Genomic DNA, 19,445 nt, shown 5'->3' with positions numbered 1-19,445 from the left:
AGCCGGTGCAACTCCTGCTCTGAACTCATCAGGAGGGGTAGTGAAGCAGGGCCCCCATCATTGGAGGCAAAAGCCTAGGGAGTCAGCCACCAGCTCAGAGCCATGGATTGTCCCCAGCCCTGATACCTGCTAGAGGGTACATATCCTACCCACGACCCTGGGTACACATGTGCTTGGAATGCAGGCCTGAGAGGCTGTCACATCTGTGAAGAAAGTGCTTCATGGCCTGACTGACCTGTGTGTCACCTGCCCTGTGGCATGGGCCAGTTTTCCCATGAAACCTGTTCAGAAGAGCTAATGTCACTGTGCCACTAAATGGCACTACTAAAGGTCTCAGCTCAGCGCAGTCTCACACCACACCCACGAGCTGTTCCAGGGCAGCAGGTGTGCAGAAAGGAGCTCTCAGGGTGTGGCCCCAGAGAAGAGCTGAAGCCCAGGCAAGGCTCACTGTAACTTAAAAGACTGTGACAACAATTTCAAGTCCAAGATACATCCTTTCTCCTGGGGTCACTACTAGTCAGAAGTCCTAATTGTTAAGATTCTACCCTCCTCCACCATGTGAGGACCATGGTGACCTCCCATACCCCGTCACCCAGAGGGTGAGGCTGTGCACCTTAGCATAACCTGCCAGGAAAGGAAACCACCTGCTTCAGGACAGCCTGTGCTCACTCGGTCCTGCAAGGCGTCTGGCCACCTGTACACACTGAAGCAGACAGCACAAGTGATGCTGACCATGGAACCACTGTGAAGGGCAGATACTCCCCAGTCCTCAAGACTGTTCTGTGGAGGAACCCTTGGCCAGGGCTAGCCTCTACCAGGCAGGGAGGGCGTCTGACGGGAGCACAGACATTATTCTGGGTGGCAGACTGTGGTGACATAGGCACCAGAGGCTGGCAAGCCCCTGTGGCAGATATTGAGGTCATTCAAACCCTCACTTTCAGGGCTAGAAGGGACTGAGTATCCTGGAAATGCTTATGGCTTCAGGGCCTTACCACATCCCTGTCCCAGAGGGCCACCCCCCCCCCATGAGCTCAGTTAATGTGTACTCAGTCTCCAGAGTTTCAGATTTTATTTTAAAACAATAGTAAACAATTTCATTTATTTTCTTAAACCACCTCACACTTGGCTTGTCTCAGGCAAAAAGTAAAAAATAAAAATCCTAGGGGAAGAAGAGGGAACATGACTGACCTACCTCCCTAGAAACCAGCCCTGGCCCTGGCATCTCGAGGGGCTTGGACACAGCCTTTAACAAACACGAAAGGAAAGCACCAAAAACTTGTGCTTCAGCAGCAGGTTAGGAACCTCCACAAAGAAAAGGGGGGGGGTGTCAAACACAGTCCCCAGGGGCTGCTTCAGTTCTGGAAGCATCTCCACAACCGTGGCAGGGCAACTCAGAGAGAGGCCCGAAGAGGGACCCCTTGCAGCTGGGCAGGTGGGGATCAGAGAGCCCACACCCAGGCAGCCTCCAGGGTCAACCCACACAGGTTTCTAGCCTCCAGGGCAGGCCAGAAGGACAGGGAGAAATCCAGAGCACACGGGGCAGCTGATGGGGGAGGGTGTCAGCACGGCCACACTGCCAGAATCCTAGCTCCTGGTTCCTGCTTTGTTCAAGTGGGAATGAAGACAGATGCTACTGGATGGCCAGACAAAAGGAGCTGTAAACGCTTGGGTGTGCTTACCCATATGTGCAGGCTCTTTTGTCGGGAAGGGATTACTGTCTTGGGGATAGAGGACCAGAGAAAGCCCTTATGATGTTGGGTTGATATAGGGAAGAACACAATGACAGCAGCCGACAGACGGGTGCTCACTCTGGGCCCTGCCCCCAGACAAGGAAACACTGACAAGGTTCTGGAATGGCAATGGTGGCAGGGAGAGCAGGGGATGCTCACTCATGGGCTCCAGGCCCCAGGGCCCCACTCAGGTCCAACAGGAGGCAGGCTGTCCAACCTGTGGCTCAAGGCACGGCCTGGGAGCTGACCTGGGCCCCTCTGTACACAGGGCAGCCACCGCAGAGCAGCCTCTTCAGCCCAGACTCCATAATCCCAAAAAATAAATAGTGTGCACTCGCCACCTGGAGTTCCTGGTCTCAAGACCAGAGGACCGAGTCCCCGTGCTCTATCCAACCCAGGGCCCATGCCAAGAGCACTTTCCACCCAGTCAGGAGCGGACAGCAGCAGAGCCAGGGTCTCTGGCCATGTGACCCACAGAGAGCAGGCCCTCCCAGGGTCCTCGCTGAGGGCCTGACTCAGCCCTTTGGTCCACCATGTCCATTAAAATTAAAGTAAGAAAGAAAAAGGCTCCACTTGGTGACTTGGGTCTGTAGAGGTCTCTGCTTCACCCCTCCGTCCATCATCATGTCCATCCATCATGCAAGGCATGGTACAGGCCAGATTTGGAGGCTTGACCCAGCAACACCCACCAGTCACTGCAATTTTGTTCCCAGCTTGCGTTGTCTGTTCCTACAAAATGGGACTGGCTTAGATGTGGGGATGCCTGTTATTGAGTAGCAAGCCCCACAGCTATTCTCCCTCCCTGCTCAGTCTCAACGAGACAGGTCAATGCCCAACCATACCCATCCTGGCCAAGGCCAGGGCAATCAGAGCTCCTGCCATGGGCTGGAACCTAAAGAGGGCCAGGATTAGGCTGGGCTGTATCATGATGGCCCAGGTTTGGAACTCAGGAATTGAGTAAGGGGATGGCAAGATAGGGCTGGGTCAAGACGAGAAAGGTCAGTGATACTTGTCTGGGTCTATTTGTGGGGAGTTCTGCTGCTACCCCCAAAGCAGCTACAAAAAGGTGGTATGCTCTTCTGGAGGTAGGTATGCAAGCAGAGGAAGGTATACTCAAGGGGGCTGCCTTGGAGGAAGCATCTACTTGGAGGGACACTGGAAGAATCACCGCTGTGCTCTGGAGGGGGCTAGCTGAGGTTCAGACGTAACAGTGCTCAGGTAAGGTACCTGCACAACTAGAAAGTTAACTGTGGCCCACAGGGCTCTGGTGTGATGTGGCCCCAGCCCTTCCATCCTCACAGATCCCTGCTGCTTTGACCACCAGGAGGGTGGGAACATGGCTGTCTCACTGTGCTCAGCCCCTGCACAGAGCCTGACACGGAGCAGGTGCCAGGGAGAGCAGAGGATGAAGGCAGGTGGCAGCTGGCAGGAAAGCAGGGCTGAGCAGGGCTGGCTACTCTGGAGCCAGGTGGGGAGCTGAGCCTGAGGCATCTGGGGCCTTTCTGTCACTAATGGGATTGCCCTGCCCTAACCCTCAAATCCCCTTTCCTCATGGATCCCAGGCTTTGCCCTCAAGCTCATTAGGATAATGCGGACCTTGATGTCCTAACACTTCTCCTAGCTGCCAGATACCCACACTGCCCACACTGCCCAGTGGCATCCTCTGGAGCCTGACCTGCCTCAGCTCTGCTCAGAGTTTAGGGAGTGGCTGGCCTCCACTTTTGAAGAACTCCACCCCAGACTGGGGAAGAGTTAAGTAGAAGAGTATGAGTCAGGAGCCACCGAAGTCCAGCTTTGCCCTGACTTGTGCTCAGCTTCGAGATGGCCCAGTGTACCCCAGCCTACCAGCTAACAGAGCTGAAGAGTTCTAGGACAGCCACACACGTGTGCCCTGAAAACCCGAGGCCCAGCTCTGTGTCTGTGCTGGGGAGGATGAACGCTCACATTGGGCCAGCGTAACCAGCTCCCCACCCACTCACAGACAGAGCCCAGGCAAGTGGCTCCCTCCTCTCTGGGCCTCACTTTTTCCATTTGAAAAAACTGGTGCATAGAGGAATTCTGGTCAGAATGGAAGCAAGTATCTAGCTTTGGAGGAACCTTCCAAATGGAGGACAGTGTGGAGTGACTGCTGTCCCCTGAACTCACCTGGCTTCTGCCCTGGTTACTGTGTACTCAAACCAGAGCACATTGGGAATGAGGCTCGTGTCCCGGATGAGTAAAAACTCGGAGATGGGCCTGGAGAGACAGATACCCAAAAGCCAGGGCCATGGTGAGGGCATGAGCCTACCACCAAGCCAGATATCCCAACAGTTCCTGGAGCCCTCCAGCCTCCTCCACTGCTCCATGAGACTCTTGCTGCCTCCTGAGTCTCTAAGTGCAGAAGCAAGGACAGATGATGGCACTCTGGCTGCTAAGCCTGAGAGGCCCAGAAGCCCCTGGGGGAGGCGACAGCAGGAGAGTGGGTGTTACAGCCTCATGCCACCAGAGGTCCAGGCACTGGGCCATCCCAGACACCAGGCTCTCCAAAGATGGTCACACCTGCAGGAGGGGCAGGGACAAGGTGCTGGGAAGGGATGGGGAATTGGTTACCAGGCTGCTATCCTGGGGAACAGTGGGGTGAGGACTTCTTGGGTGAAGATGAACCAAGCGATGGCCATGAGGCTTCCAGCAATACCCCCATAGAGTACCTGGCTCCAGGTGTGGTACAGCAGGTAGACCCTGTGATAAGGCCAGAAGGGAAATTCATGAGAACCAACCAGGGATGGGCTTGCACGATAGCCTTGCCCAAGGGCCAGTTCCTCGGCCCCTGGGTGTGCAGATGTGAAGACTCAAATGGAAGAGGCACTTTCAGAATTGCAGCAGGGACACAGGAGCAGCCCATGCATCTCCAGACCTGCCTCCTTCCTGGCAGTGCTTAAACTGGAGCCTGTCTTCAAGGGTGCACCCCTCCTACCCCCACCCCACCAGGAAGCTGGGGACAAATGGCTAATACAAGAAGCTGCTGTTGCAGCTTACCCTGCTGTTAGACAGGGCAGCTGGAGCCTCTGGGCCCAGGGGCCACAGAGACTATTCAAAAGAGACCAAGATCCTAGCAGGACCCCAGTGGGCAGGCTGCAGGATGGGGCTCCTCCCTTCATACCTGCTATAAGAGACGAGAAAGGCTGCAGTGAGGAGCCCCAGGGAGAGCAGGTGCCTCCACAACAAGTCCAAGAACCTGGCGTTATTTGTCTGGTGCATTCTGGAAAAAGAGGTACATCAGATGTCTCAGCCCACAGCCTGAACAAGGGCCTCCCAACAGCCCCCGGGCAGGGGTGGGAGTGGGGCAAAAATCTCACCTTAAATACAGGAACAGGAAGGAATAGACAGAGAAGAACCACATAAACTGGGAGTGGCTGGAGGGCATCCCGTACTTAGTGCCCACTGCCGTGTGTGGGCCTGGGGGAGAAGAAAAGAACAGGGCATCATGGGAGGACATGGGCTTCCTCATAATGTCCAACATGAAGCCCTGGGTCCTTGAACTCCCAGCCCTACCTCCACAGGGCCGAGGCTCCTGGATGACGTGTTTGATCAGCCAGTTGACACCTTCATTGAGTCCCAGGCCCCCGAGGAATGAAATCTGCTGGGAAAAATGGGCACTCAGTTGGGCCTCTGCATACCTTCTGGCTGCCACCCAATCCCCATGATCATGTCCTCTGATTGGACAGCTCAAACCATGAGTAAACAACTAGGAGACCCTATAACCTTGCAGACCAAAAGAGGGTTCTGGGCAAAAAGACTGAAAGAGGGTGGGGCCGGAACTCACCGTGTGTAGCTCCCGCTTGAATATGATGAGGGTCAAAAAACCAACAATAACAAAGATAGGGCTGAGGCTCAGGTAGGCAAGGATGTGGCCAAAGAGATCACCTGTAGGGACAGAGGAACAGGATGAGACAGAGCATGGATATCAGAAGAGTGGTCAGTTCTCTGAAAGTCAGCAGAGCCTAACAAAAGAGGCGGTCCCAGAGTGCAGGGCCACAGCCAGGGACCCTGGTTGATGGAAGGGGTGCATCACCAACCAGGAAAGACCACACGCCATGAGTTTTGAGAAGGTGCCTCTTTGCCCCCATCTTACAGAAGGAACTAAGTCTCAGCGTGGCTATGTGCCTTGCTCAAGCAGCATAACCTGAGAGAGGTGGAACCTGGATGAACCCCAGTCTCTGGCCTGGTCTAGAGACCATAAACATCGCTCTGTCAGAGGGGGAGTCTGAACCCCAAGGTCCAACATGCTGCACATGTCTGGGCTGCAGGTGGGGCTGGGTCTTCTGGAGAAGTCTGTGCTCTTCCAGACACCAGATACAGAGAGAGGCACTCAGGAGACTCCAGTGGAGCCAGCTCAAAGTGGCCACCCACAAAGTCAACAGATTCTCAGAGCATTGCCGCAGTAAGACATTGGTTTTTCCACTCCCGCTAAAGACTGATGGACCAGGTGAGGACCTCTGGCCTCTCTGAGGGTCAGAGGCTGATGCTAAGAGTACAGTCATGGTCCCTTGCTCACAGGCAAGGCTCCAAAGGCCACTCACCATGGAGACAAAGTGGCTGACTAAGGAACCATTGTTCACTTCCTGTAGCAGCCTGAGCTGCTTGCAGGAACTCAGGTAAGGACTTTACCTCCCTAGACCACCACAGTCTCTCCTGTGTGTGTGTGGAGGGGGGCATCTTCCCCACAGCTGAGAAGAAGCGGTGTAAAAATGCCTAGCATGGTCTCTGTCACACAGGGCACTCCCACAGTGGGGCTCACAGAGGCTGGGGGTACCCAGTATGGGAAAAGGCACATAGCAGCAGCCTGGCCTTATACAAGCAGGCAGGTTTCCACAGAGGGCAGAGAGAAGATTCCAGGCCTTAAGAGATAGATGCACATATTCCTTACCTGACTTAAGTTGGCCAGTAACCCAAGTTCAAAGGCTCATGTTGCCATGGTCCCACTAGGGAATACTGAGTGAGTGCCCACCCTTCTCTGAGCCCATGTCTCCCCAGGCCTGAGGTTCTGACACTCACAACTCAAATGGTAATGGCTGGGCCATGAGAACAGGGCATGGCAAGGGCCCCTGAACCTCTGACCAAATCTTCAGGCTCCCTGTACCCACTGCTAGGGACCCTGGCCACCCTTCCCCTGTCCTCGGGAAGCGTTTTCTTAGGCCCCACCTACCGGGCTCTGCACAGTCCTGGCCCACTTCCCCCCAGCCTCTGCTCCAGTTGCAGGACGGAACTCCAGGTCCCCGAGCACACTGTGCTGTCCTACTTCTGCACCCATGCACACGTGGGCTCCTCCACCTGGGCTGCGGCCTAGGGGAACTCAACAAACCAAGCGAAGACCCAGCACAGCCCCAGACCCCACAAAGCCCTCAGCCTGAGGCAGGCCTGCGACTGAGCCAAGGCTCACGAGCCACTAGTTAGATCGGTAGCTGGGGGTGGGTGCCTCTCTCTGCACGCTTACACTTCAGGTCTCATTAGGTAGTGACCATGTCTCTGCACCCCACTATCCTCTGAGTGGAGCAATGTATGACACCCCACAGGGATCAGACACCACGTCAAACAGGTAAAGGGAGCGTGTTCAGTATATAGAGGGGTGGGTAGGTAGAGCAGGGGTTCCCGGGGGTGCAGAGGGCTGGACTTCACCAGATGCGCCAGGCTCAACCACGGGCATCACACAAGGCCTGCACATGTCATGGTGTTCTCAGTGGCAGCTGCCTTCTCATCTGTAAGGTCTCGAGCCCTCCAAGAAGCTACTCTGAAGCCAGGGAGGAAAGTCAGGAAGGTGTGGAGGCCTCAACCAAGTCTCTCCCCTTCTCCAGGCCTGGTTTCCCTTCTCTGGAGCAGAGACTTTCCACAGAGCAAGAGTGCAAGGCCTTTGCCATTCCAAACCCAGAGCCGGCTCAAGACCTAGCCCTTGGGAGATGCGAGGCAATGCACAATGAATGAATGAGTGGATGGATGGATGGTGAACAGGCCTGACCCTGGGTGGAACTGCCACACCTTACGTATAGCCAGCACACCCAGAGCCAAAGTTCTCCCTGCCTGTGGCCCTGTGCTCTCCCTTCCCCGAGTCAGAGGTCAGCAAGAGGCCCTCAGCTGCTCAGCAACCAACATCTACCCAGGGACGGTGCTACCAAGCTAGATAGCAACTACAGGTAATTTACTGAATGCTCGCCACAGCGAACAGGCTAGGGGTCTGTGTTCATTGAGGCACACGGCATTACAGAAAGGAGACAATGTTCTTGAGCCACTTAGAAGATGAGGTGACGGGAGTGGTGGCGCCTCCGCCCCCCCCCCCCCGAGGGAAACGTCTCAGCCAAGGCCTAAGCTCCGTACCACTCTCTACGGAGCCGGAACTTCAGAACCGTGGCTAATGGACCTTCCCACCAGAGAGGCGGGCACTACCAGAGGCGTGTCGGATGGAAGCTCAGACAAGTCAAGCTCCGGGGGCTCTGTGGCCCCTGGGTGGCTAGCCTCTGCCCCGCTGCTCAGGGCGTGGCGCCAAAAACCCTCCCAAACCTGGCCTAGTTTTGTAGGCTCCCTGAAGCAGCGAGCTTTCTCCAGCAAGCAGCCCTCAGCACAGTGAAGGAAACTGGCAACTCCCTGCACGCCCGAGCAGAAGTGCGGCCTCTCTGGCTCAGGAGAGGGCGGGGCACAAGGGACAAGGTCCAGGACCAAACCCTTGCCCGCCCCACCCAGAGACCTCTGGCCCAGGACAGTCCACTAGCACCCCGGGACCCGGGAGAGCGACTTGGCCGCGCAGCCGCAGAGTGCACAAGCCAGGCGCTCACAATTTCGCCCAGCTCATCGCCGTTTCACTGCGCCTGCGCGGCGCGCGCGCCGGCCGAGCCCCTCCAAGGCTCGCTGTTTGACAGTTCCCATCGCGGTCCTCCTGCGCCCCCAGGCCGGCCCACGCGGCCCAGAGCGCCCCGGGCTGGGGTGCCGGCTCCCGGAGATCGTCCTCCAGCCCGGGGCCGCTTCTTACCTGCAGGGTATTCGACGTGGGTGAGGGTCACCGGCAGCCATGAAGCGGGGAGCGAGCACTGTCCGTCCGCTGCCATCTTACCCGGAGACCGGGCTTGGCCGAGCAACCAATGGGGAGCAAGGGGGGCGGTGGTCCTGACCTATCACGCCGGGGAGGCGCCACGCACCCAATCCGAGGCCGATTGCAGGTAGTGGCGCAGCCATTCAGGGTGCAGGCCGTGAGGCTGGGCCGCGCGGCGAATCAGAGAGCGGGGACCCTCGCAGCTTTGCCAGTGTCCAATCCTGGGCGAGCGCAGGTAGTTATCTAGCCAATCAGGAAAACGGAGGGCTCCATCGCAGGACAGAGTGCAGAACAGCCAATCAAAAGGTAAGCCTGGGTCGGAGTGTGCACAGGACTAGCCAATCAGGCGTTATCTCGAGGGGCGTGTTGTGCTTTGGTGGGAGCTTTGGTTCTGCTGGCACCTGCTCCCAGAGTAAAGGCTTCGCGCAACCCTGATCCCGGTGGAAAGGGAGCCTCAGCACCACCGGGTCTGAATCGACCCATTTTAAAAACAAAAGTGAGTGTGTCACTGTGAAGCCCAGGCTTCTCTTAGCATTGTTTTGCCTCACTATTCCAGCCCATAAACGTAAATTGAGGCAAAAGATCTAGAGCGAAATTTTTCTGCCTTTAACTGACATACAGGAGGCATAGGTCTGCAAAGGAGCCTTTTTGTTAACTCCTGGGACGGAGCACATACGAGGCATCTTAGATGGAATGCTACTGGTTCCATCAATTATGCTATGTAGTAAGTAAGGCCTCTTGGGAATATTTTTAGTAAGTCCAGATGTTCCATGTACCCGTCTCTGTTTTTCCAAAACATTCTTGAGGAAGCAGCCACACCTCCCACCCACAGTCTAGGCCAGTTATTCTGTCTCCAAGCCTTTACCTATGCCGTTCCTCTGCTTGGGGTGGGCACACACACTCCTGCCCCATTTCCTGGCTCAGTCTGGTTTGTCAGTTCATACTTACAGGTTCCCAAGGTTAAGAGAAGCCAGAAGATCTCTGTGAATTCGAGACCACTGTGGGCTGCCTCAAAAAACAAACAAACAAAAAACCAGAGGGGGTCTCCAGTGCTCTCCTACAGTTGAACCCGCTTTGCCTGCCTCGTCTCTGCTGCCTTACAAGACACGGTAACTATTTCCTTGTCTGTCTCTGCCAGAAGACAATGGTTCCCTGACCTGAGCATCGCAGCACATACAATAAAAAGGCAGGTTCCTGGATCTGTCTGGGGCCTGGGTCAACCCAGTAGATCTGATACAAGTGATTGTAACTCCACCTGAAAAAAAAATAGGCAACTTACATCCAAAACCTGGCCCAACCCAGACAGACCTGTCGCGTATTTGATAAATGTCATAGTACGAGTACCTGATAGATGACCTAGAAAACATTCAATGAATAAGATGGTACTTGGGAGGTGGAGTCGGAATACAGCAAAGCGGTCATCGCTAGAGTGGTGTAGTTTGGCAGACTGCAGAAGCCAGGCCCGAAGTTAGTCTGAGTAGGCTGGGGAGATCAGGAAACCCCTGCCCCCAGCTGTTTCAGCTTCCCCTCCACCTCCACAGCCCAGCCTGAACTTGTCTGGGTCAGCTGGCCTCACCTCTTTGTCACATGCCCTTAGCGCTCTCAGGCGCTGCCATTTTTAGCCTCTGAGAGAAAGGTGTGAAGAATGGCCGTGGGCTTCCTAGAATAGTTCTCTGAGACAGGGCGCTGTGGGCGGTCAGGCTGCCTAGCCCCTCCTCCACAGGCCCACAGAGGCAAAGTCCCTGACACACAGGGAGAGCGGTCCTGAGGAAGTGACGAGTGAGGAGCTGAAGAAGTGTGGGAGTTACGGGGTGAGTTTCTGGTGGAAGAGAGCACATATCACTGTCTTGTGGCCCAGCCTGGCTGTGCAGAGGAACCAGGATGCTGGGGGAGGTGAGCTGGACCACTGAGGCGCTGAGGGCTGGCATGGTGCTGAAGATAGGGAACTCTAGATAAGTTGCTTTGCTTTTTTTTTTCTTCCTTCCTTCCTTTTTAAAGGTCTATGTAATCTTGGCTGGCCTGGAACTTGAACTCATTATGTAGATGATATGTAGGCTGATCTTGAACTCAGAGACCTGCCTGCCTCTGCCTCCCAAGTGTTGAAGCTAAAGGTGTGTGCCACTACACCCAGCCTGCTTTTACTAATTTTTTTTTTTTGGTTTTTCGAGACAGGGTTTCTCTGTGGCTTTGGAGCCTGTCCTGGAACTAACTCTGTAGACCAGGCTGGTCTCGAACTCACAGAGATCTGCCTGCCTCTGCCTCCCAAGTGCTGGGATTAAAGGTGTGCGCCACCATCGCCCGGCTTTTGCTAATTTTTTAAAGGATTTATTTATATATTATGTATACAGTGTATTCCTGCACACCAGAAGAGGGCACCAGATCCCACTAGAGATGTTTGTGAGCCACCATGTGGTTACTGGGAACTCAGAACCTCTGGAAGAACAGCCAGTGCTCTTACCCTCTGAGCCATCTTTCCAGCCCCCACTTTTGCTAATTCTTTATGAAAGTATTTAACTGGTTGGCTTATCCTAAAAGTATAGTGCCTAAGAGGCAGAGGAAGGAGGATGGAATTCCAGGCCATGCTGCATAGAAAGGTCCAAAGACTTGATCTACAGAATGAGACTTTGTCTCAGAAAGGAAAGGATGGGTCAGATGGAGCATCCTGTAACCCCAGGAGGCAGGAGGACTGGGAGTTCAAGGTCATTCTCAGGCCACAGAGTGAGGTCTTGGGATGCATGAGAATCCGCCTCAAAAATAGAAGAAAAAAAATACAAACTGAAAGCCAACTTGTGTGTGAATGTGACTTTGACGCTAGTCCTGGTGGTATACACTCATAATCTCTTCACCTGGGAAGCTAAGGCAGGAGGAGTCGGAGTGCAAAATCAGCCATATATATGAGCATATATGACATTCTTACAGAAAGTTCCAGAAACCGGATGGATATGTCATTGTGTTTCAGAAGCTAAACATAATTGTGTAAGAGTCCCCCAGATAGTTTGGCAGTGGTGGTGCACACCTTTAATCCCAGCACTTAGGGGACAGAGGTAGGTGGATCTCTGGGATCTCTGTGAGTTCAAGGCTAGCCTGCTCTACAAAGCAAATTCCGGGACAGCCAAGGCTACACAGAGAAACCAAACCATATCTCAAAAAAAAAAAGTTTCCCCAGAGAGGGATGGCCTGTGCAGTCACTCTGGGTGGCATTTAATGCTACACATGGCATGCTTGGGTTTGCGCTGCTGTGAGCAAAACCATGCTTTGCACGTTCGGCTTCTCCCACTGGGCACTGCCTGGGAGTTGTTCATGCTATTACCTGGCCTTGCTGTGTGCTGTGTCTGGTGTGAACTACTAGTTTACTTCCCATTTGACTCCTGGAAGACGTGTGGGACCAGGGCAGCCATCTCAAGTGTGGGCTGAGCTAAAGTTCCCATATGGACTAGAGAGGTCGGTAAACCCATTGGTATCTTTGGTGTGCCTCAGTGTGTTGCTGAGACACTGCAGGGTCCCCTGACATGGCAGAGGTGACAATGTTAGACCCGCTATAGATGAGGGGCTCTGCCTCCCACTTCTCCCTCTGAGAGGAGAGTTAGACCAATGGCATCTGAAATCCTTCTGATTAACCCATAAGATGCTTCTCCTGGACTGGAGAGATGGCTCAATGGTTAAGAACACTGGCTGCTCTTCCAGAGGTCCTGAGTTCAGTTCCCAACAACCACATGGTGACTCACAGCCATCTATAATGAGATCTAGTGCCCTCTTCTGGTGTGCAGGCATTCATGCACTCAGAACACTGTATACATGATAAGTAGATTTAGAAAGAAAAAAAAGATACTCCTTCTTAGTCCCTTATTCCAGTCACAGCAGCCCTAAGAGACAATGCTTATTTTGCTCATTCTTATTTTATATGTATGGTGTGTGTCTATATACTGTGTGTGTCTATATATTATGTGCATGCAATGCCTGTGGAGACCAGAAGAGGGCATCAGATTTTCCCTGGAACTGTGGTTACAGATCCTTGTGAGTTGCCAGTGGATACTGGGAATCAAACCCAGGTCCTCTGGGAAAGCACCTCTCAACGACTGAACCATCCCTCCAGTTGTTTCCGTTTGTTGACTGGGTCTCATGTAGTCTGGGCTGGTCTTGAACTCACTGAACTCACCAGGTTGGCTTTGAAGTACTGAGCCTCCTCCACAGTGCTGGGATTATAGGCATGCTCCACCATGCTTGGCTTGCCAGGCAGATCTTCATGTGTCCAGTTTAGGGATGGAAACAGAAAGATTCAGTGCATCCTCCAGCCTTCTGCCACAGGCACAGGGCCACTATGTAGCAGTGTTGTTTTTATACAAAATCTCAAACCTTCAATTTTACCAATAAGGACTTGGAAGCCAGTGGCTAGGGTGAAATCCTGCTGGCTCAGAGAGGCAGAGAAAGCACCTAGCTGACCTTCCTCTTCCACGGACATCCCAGAAAAAGGGCCTTTCTCCTACACCATCTCAAGCAAAATTCCTCGAACTGAATGTCTCTAGCCGTCCTCCTGACTTCCTCTACTCCCTCTGCTTGCTCCGCCTCTAGACTTGTGGTTGACTTTATTTAATCCTGTTTACAATATTCAAACACAGAGCTCTTGGATTAAAGCTGTGTCCTAGGGCTGAGCCACACAACTAGAAACAGGTTTTCCCAATAAACAACACAATTTTGGGGTTCACAGTGTGATCAGATATCCTGCAACACAGCAGAGTGGGGACTGGTGCCCAGGGCTGCCTGAAAGGTTCAAGACCATCCTGCCTTTTTAGAACCAAAATGCTGCCTGCCTGCCCCAGAGCCCTTTCCAAGGCCAAGAGCCAGGCATCCCTGTAGCCACAGGTCTCAGGGCGGAAGCTGTCATCTCTAGCTCATCCTCTGGAGGCAGTAGCAGGGTGGTGACATTGAAATTAGAATGTACAAAGCCAGCTGAGAGCTAGCTGCCCTCAGGATTGGAGGTCATTTATTTTTGGAAATGCTTGAGCCCCTAACAGTGACAGGACATGAGCCACTCCCCAGTATAAATAAAGAATGCAGTCAGCTTGGGTGCTGCCCTGGCCCTCAAAGGAACTGAATTCCATGGAGGCTGTGGAGCCTCAAGATTGTGAAGTTAAAGACACCAGCTGGGTGTGGTTGGTGCACAGGGGACAAGAGGATGGATTTTAAAGTCTGTTTGCAGCACAGAGCAAGACCCTGCCTCAGAAAACCAAACCAGGGCCTGAAGAGATGGCCCATGGTTAAGGGTGTGTACTGGTCTTTTCAGAGTTTATTCCCACATCAAGCCGGTCACAACAGTCTAACTCCAGCTCTAGGGGCATCTGACTCTTCTTTCATCTGTGGGCACCTGAACTCTTGTGCGTGAGTCAGCACATGCACGCACACACACACACACACACACACACACACACACACACACACACACACACACCTTTGCTGGATAGTTTTATGTCAACTTGATGCAAGCTAAAGTCATCTGAGAGGGGGAACTTTGATTAAGAAAATGCCTCCAGCCTGGACCATGGTGGCACACACCTTTAATCCCAGCACTTAGGAGGCAGAGATAGGTAGATCTCTGTGAGTCTGAGGCCAGCCTGCTCTACAGAACAAGTTCCAGGACTGCCAGATCGGTTACAAAGAGAAACTGTCTCAAAAAGCGAAACTACACAACCCCCAAAAAGGCCTCCATAAGATAGGGTTGTAGGCAAACCTGTTGGACATCTTTTTAATTAATGATCAATGTGGGAGGGCCCAGCTCATTGTGCCTGTTGCCATCCCTAGGCTGGTGAACTTGGGTTCTTAAGAAAGCAGGTTAAGCAAGCCATGAGGAACAAGCCAGTAAGCGGCACCCTCCATGGCCTCTGCACCACCTCCCGCCTTCAGGTTCCTGCCCTGACTTCCTTCACTGATGGACTATGATGTGGAAGTGTTAGCCAAATAAACCTTTTCCTCCCCAAGTTGCTTTGGTCATGGTGCTTCACCATAGCATTAGAAGTGTGCGCATGCACACACACATGCACTTTAAAATAAATCTAGCAAACAACAAACCAGGGAAGTGGGCGTAGCTCCACTGGCACAGTAACTGCTCAGCATACATGAGGTCTGGATCTCCAGTACAAAATGACTCGCCGGGCGATGGTGGCACATGCCTTTAATCCCAGCACTTGGGAGGCATAGGCAGGCGGATCTCTGTGAGTTCGAGACCAGCCTGGTCTACAGAGCTAGTTCCAGGACAGGCTCCAAAGCCACAGAGAAACCCTGTCTCGCAAAAAAAAAAAAATGAATTACTCTGAAGAACATTATTCTACCAGAGGAATCACCAACTAAAAGACCACCTATGACAAGGTCCAATTCTCAGGAACGGTCCAGAAAAAGCAAGGAGTGGAGAGAGCTGGGGGCAGCCCAGAGAGCACACGACAGTGACAGAAATGTTTTGAAGTATATCATGGGAGTGGGTAATCCTTACTGAAACCCTCAAGGAAATGCATTTATGGGGGACCAAGTACACCCCAACAAGACTGCTTAAACCACTGGCCTTGTTTAAAACCCACTTACTTGCCAGCACTGGAGTGACATGTCACAGCTTACACTCTAGAGGGCCTGGAGGGGGCGCAAGCATGGACCCTTCCATTATTTGTTTGAGACGACTTTTTGGGCATCCCAGCTGGCCTTAAACTTGCTATGGCGCTGAGGACAACCTCCTGTTCCCATCTCCACAGATGTGTGCCACCATACCCAGCTTAGGTGGCTCTGCCGAGACTGAACCCAGGCTTCCTACGTGTTCGATTCCACCAGCTGAGCCACATCCCCTGCCCTGTTCTGCTTCTCCCTTTTGAGAGAGGGTCTCATGTAGAGCCAGATGAGCCTGCAATTCTGTAGCCCAGGGGTGGCCTTGGACTCCTGATTGTCCTCATCTCTACCTGAGTGCTAGGATTCTAAGTGTGTGCACACTTCACCTATCCCTTTTTGAGACAGGGTCTCTTGAAGCTCAGGCTGGCCTTGAACTCTGTGTAGCCAGAGATGGTTTTGCCCTTCTGATCTCCAAGACAAATCTCTCTCCTTTCCCCAGGATTGCAAACTGTGCGACCAGACCCACATCATTTTCAAATAAGGTTAGAGTCAAGCCATGCCAGGGCTCCAGCGCGGGCACAACAGAATTGCTGGGCTTTAGGGACAACAGTGACGCTAACACTCTTACCAGAACACTGCCTTAAAGATCTGCTGGCTGAAGTGCTTATCAAAGAAATTCATGCCTGAAGCTTGCTCTATGTACCCCGGAGAGGAAACAGAAAGCAAATGTGGAAGAATGTTCATGCCAACTAAAGGTGTTGGTTTTGCAGAGTACTTTGTTGGTTTTGAACAATACGCTGGTGCAGTGCTGGGGATTGAATTCAGGGTTCTGTGAATGCTGGCCAGGTGCTCTGCCACACACACCCCTTCAGATGCAGAGCCAAGCAGATCTCCCTGAGTTCAAGATCAACCTGGTCTACATAGCAAGGACTAGAACATTCAGGGCTACATAGATCATGTCTCAAAAAAAGAAAGAAAGGGAGGGAGGGAGGGAGGGAGGGAGGGAGGGAGGGAGGGAGGGAGGAAGGAAGGAAGGAAGGAAGGAAGGAAGGAAGGAAGGAAGGAAGGAAGGAAGGAAGGAAAAAATTCTGGCTACAGAGACCCTAAGTTCCCTGTGTGTATGTGCATATGTTGTACAGATGAGGCCAAAGGTCAATACCTAATGTCTTCCTTTATCATCAATCTTGACTTGTTTTAATGCAGGATTGCTCACTGAACCCAGATTTGTGATTCAGCTAAACTGGCTAGTCTTCAAGGCCCTAAGGATCCTCCCGTCTCTACCCCCGTCACGATTTTGCTGCCATGGTGCCTGCCTTTTCCGGGTGCTGGGGACTCAATGCCCACAGCTAGCACTTGACCTGCTTGAGACATCTAGTCCACGCCCAGTCCCCAGCCCTGGCTGGCCTGAACTTACCGTGTAGACCAGGCTGGCCTCACACCCATAGAGATCCTCCTGCGTCTGCCTGAGTGCTAGGATTAAAAGCATGAGCGATCATCTTTGATTGGCGGGTTTTGTCAACTTGACACAAGCTGGAGTCACCAGAGAGGAGGGAGCTCAACTGAGAAAAACGCCTCCATAAGACCGGGCTGTAGGTGAGCCGTTAGGGCATTTTCTTAGTGATTTATGGGCTTGAGGGCCCAGCCCATTGTTGGTGGGGCCATCCCCCGGCTGGTAGTTCTTAGTTCCATACAAAGGCAGGCTGAGCAAGCCGGTAAGGAACATCTAGAGTATCCACCAATGGCCCCTGCATCAGCTCCTGCCTCCAGGTTCCTGCCCTCAGGGCTTTTGGTCATGGTGCTTCCTCACAGCTACAGTCACCCTCAGACAGATGTCCATGAAGACATGTGAAGATCTGATGGGCTGTGGTCACCTGGGCCACCTCAGCCCCTGGCTGGGTGCAATGCAGAAGTGCAGGCCACCTACCTCGCATCTGTACCTTGCCATCTTGGGGACCTAGAGACCCTGTCATGCTGTCACATGGCTGCAAGAGTGTTCACAGCCCACATCACAATCACCACACCAAAGGGCAGCTCTCCAGTCACTGCTCCACCCCAGCCCGGCCCTACACCCAGGAAGACACAGGAGAGGCCGTTTCCGTCGTTTATCTGACGCACAGTCATTGCACACACTCTTCATGGGGCTTAGAAGTTGACAGATCGAGTGCTAGAGGGCAGTGCGGGACACGTGAACAAAGACAGATGAAAATGCCACCTGTGAGGTTCAGGGGCAATAAGCGTGGGCCTGGGCCAGGGCTCACTCACAGCTCAGTAAGTGCAAATGAAAGGAATGTCAGACTGAGTGCGGAGGGAGGGCTGCTCCTGAGCACAGGGCCTTGGTCACCCTCCCACCCTCTCCTCACTATGTCCTCCCGACCCTGGGAGGGACTGGGTCCCAGGAGCCCATGCTCAACCCCAGACCAGACAGGAGTCTCATCTCCTGTAGGTCTCACAACCTGAAAGGAGCAGAACACCCAAATAAAGTGTTAAGGCAATAAATAAAAACTTCCCAGCTCAGGATAAAGGAGAGGGCTCCCAGGACCCCTGCAGCTGCCATGACAATGCTTGCAGAGCTGTCTGCAGGGCCCTGGGTGGCAGCAGCCCTGAGGTGGGCGCTATGCTGCTGGGCAGCCCCAAAGTCCGTGTGCATGGAGTTAAAGGCAAAATGCTGAGTCCGCTTCTTGTTGGGGGGGGGGGGTCTGACCCTGCCCTCCCTGCCATGGTTCCCAGGCCTTCACTTCTAGAGCAGTAGATGGTAAGCCTTTGTGAGCTCTGCTTAGAGCCCTCAGCTGGAGCCTAGCACTGCCCAGGGAGTTCCAGGCTCACAGGGAAGTGGGATGTGCCCAGTCCTGCCTCCTCCATCTTTGGTGGTGGCAGAGGTGGGATAAAAACTGAGTCTTTGGCAGGGCATGGGAATGTGGAACAGGGTCCTGGGTTGGTGCCTGGGTTTCTGAAGGGAGCACGGGTGGGGCGAGCTCACCTCTGGATGGCCCAGATGGGGCTTTCCATACCGACCAGAAGCCTTGGTGCTGGCTCCTACTCCAGGACCCTGTGACTGTCACCATATAGCCCTCATGTCTTATCCCTTACCGACACCTCCTTGCCCTCTGTCTGCAGCCCAGAGGGGACTGGGGCTCTGTGGTCCATATCTCTACACCTTCTTCTCAGGTCTTCCCCTTGTCACACCTTGCTGCCCCTGCTGCCCAGGCAACCCCGAGGGCATCTGGATAGGCTCCTAGTGGTTCCTCTCCATGGAAATTTGTCCTCCAGGTGTTGGGATTCCCAGATGAGCAGGCATAGCAGGCTCAGGGACAATGGCCCTTGGCCACCCTGACCCTTGGATGCCAACCCGAAGGAAGGGAAGGGCAGCCTTTTCTCTCCCATCACCCTTGTGAATGAGGCTCAAGCAGCCACCTCTCCCCTCAGGCTGTGTCCCCATTACTGCAGCTCTTCCAGGGGCCCATTCTCTCGAGGTACTGGCCCGTTCAGCCCAGTGCTACTAGCCACTGGCGCCCCCAGGTAGCCCAACAGGATCTCGCTGCGGCGCCGGGATAACTGCAGGATGTCGTCTGCTAGGGCTGGCACCGATGTGTAGCGCACGTTGTCCAGGTCGAACATATCCCTCAGGTACTGCACAATCTGGTGCTGAGGTAGGAGACTGGTGTTGGGCCTGGTCCTGTGACATTTTCTATGTCCTACAAAGTCCTTTCTCAGTGACAAAGCCCCAGCCCACCCTCCCAGTCTCAGGCCCTGCCTTCCTGGGGCTCCTACATCCTCAACTAGAACAGCCCAGCGCCCCACCCCTCTTCTGGCAACGAGAGGGTGCCTGTATCAGGAACAGGGAAGCAGGGGTTGTTGTCACGTACCTTGAAGAAAGCACAGACTTCCGCGAGCTGGGGCTTGGGTCCGAGGAAGCCAAATGCCAGCACAGGACTGACATGCTCCGATACGGAGTAGAAATGGGAGATGAAGCCATCAGGCACCTATGGTGAGTGGCAGGGTTGGGGATCAAGGATCATTTAAAGGCCCTTGGTCCTGGCTAGCTGAAACTAGGTAAGCAGGGGGGTCCTGTACAG

General features: G+C 53.7%; 2 protein-coding genes across 4 annotated transcripts in view; both read right to left on the bottom strand.

Moving 5' to 3' along the window:
- Window positions 1-1,054: 1,054 nt before the first annotated feature.
- Dolpp1 (dolichyldiphosphatase 1) lies at window positions 1,055-9,061 on the bottom strand. Its single transcript, XM_075985739.1, has 8 exons — window positions 8,728-9,061; window positions 5,533-5,633; window positions 5,262-5,346; window positions 5,066-5,165; window positions 4,870-4,968; window positions 4,320-4,448; window positions 3,876-3,965; window positions 1,055-2,459 (listed from the first exon to the last, which is right to left on the bottom strand). Exons 1-8 carry the CDS (start codon window positions 8,801-8,803, stop codon window positions 2,423-2,425), a joined length of 717 nt encoding a protein of 238 aa, XP_075841854.1. The 5' UTR covers window positions 8,804-9,061; the 3' UTR covers window positions 1,055-2,422.
- Window positions 9,062-17,461: 8,400 nt separating this feature from the next.
- The window catches only part of Miga2 (mitoguardin 2), a 29,539-nt gene continuing 27,555 nt past the window's right edge, over window positions 17,462-19,445 (bottom strand). Inside the window, exons 15-16 of one of the 3 annotated variants that reach the window (XM_075985733.1) lie at window positions 19,236-19,352; window positions 17,462-19,014 (exon numbers count right to left, since the gene is read on the bottom strand). In XM_075985733.1, the coding sequence (XP_075841848.1) occupies window positions 18,808-19,014; window positions 19,236-19,352 (324 nt within the window). In that variant the 3' untranslated portion in view covers window positions 17,462-18,807. Of the gene's footprint in view, window positions 19,065-19,235; window positions 19,353-19,445 lie in introns of all 3 variants that reach the window. The other 2 variants (XM_075985731.1, XM_075985730.1) reach the window with 2 other exon arrangements.

Source organism: Microtus pennsylvanicus, chromosome 9, assembly GCF_037038515.1.
Source record: "Microtus pennsylvanicus isolate mMicPen1 chromosome 9, mMicPen1.hap1, whole genome shotgun sequence".
In the NCBI taxonomy this organism is placed as follows: domain Eukaryota; kingdom Metazoa; phylum Chordata; class Mammalia; order Rodentia; family Cricetidae; genus Microtus; species Microtus pennsylvanicus.
The sequence above is the reverse complement of the archived record's forward strand: the minus strand, read 5'-3'. Positions and strand labels throughout refer to the sequence as shown.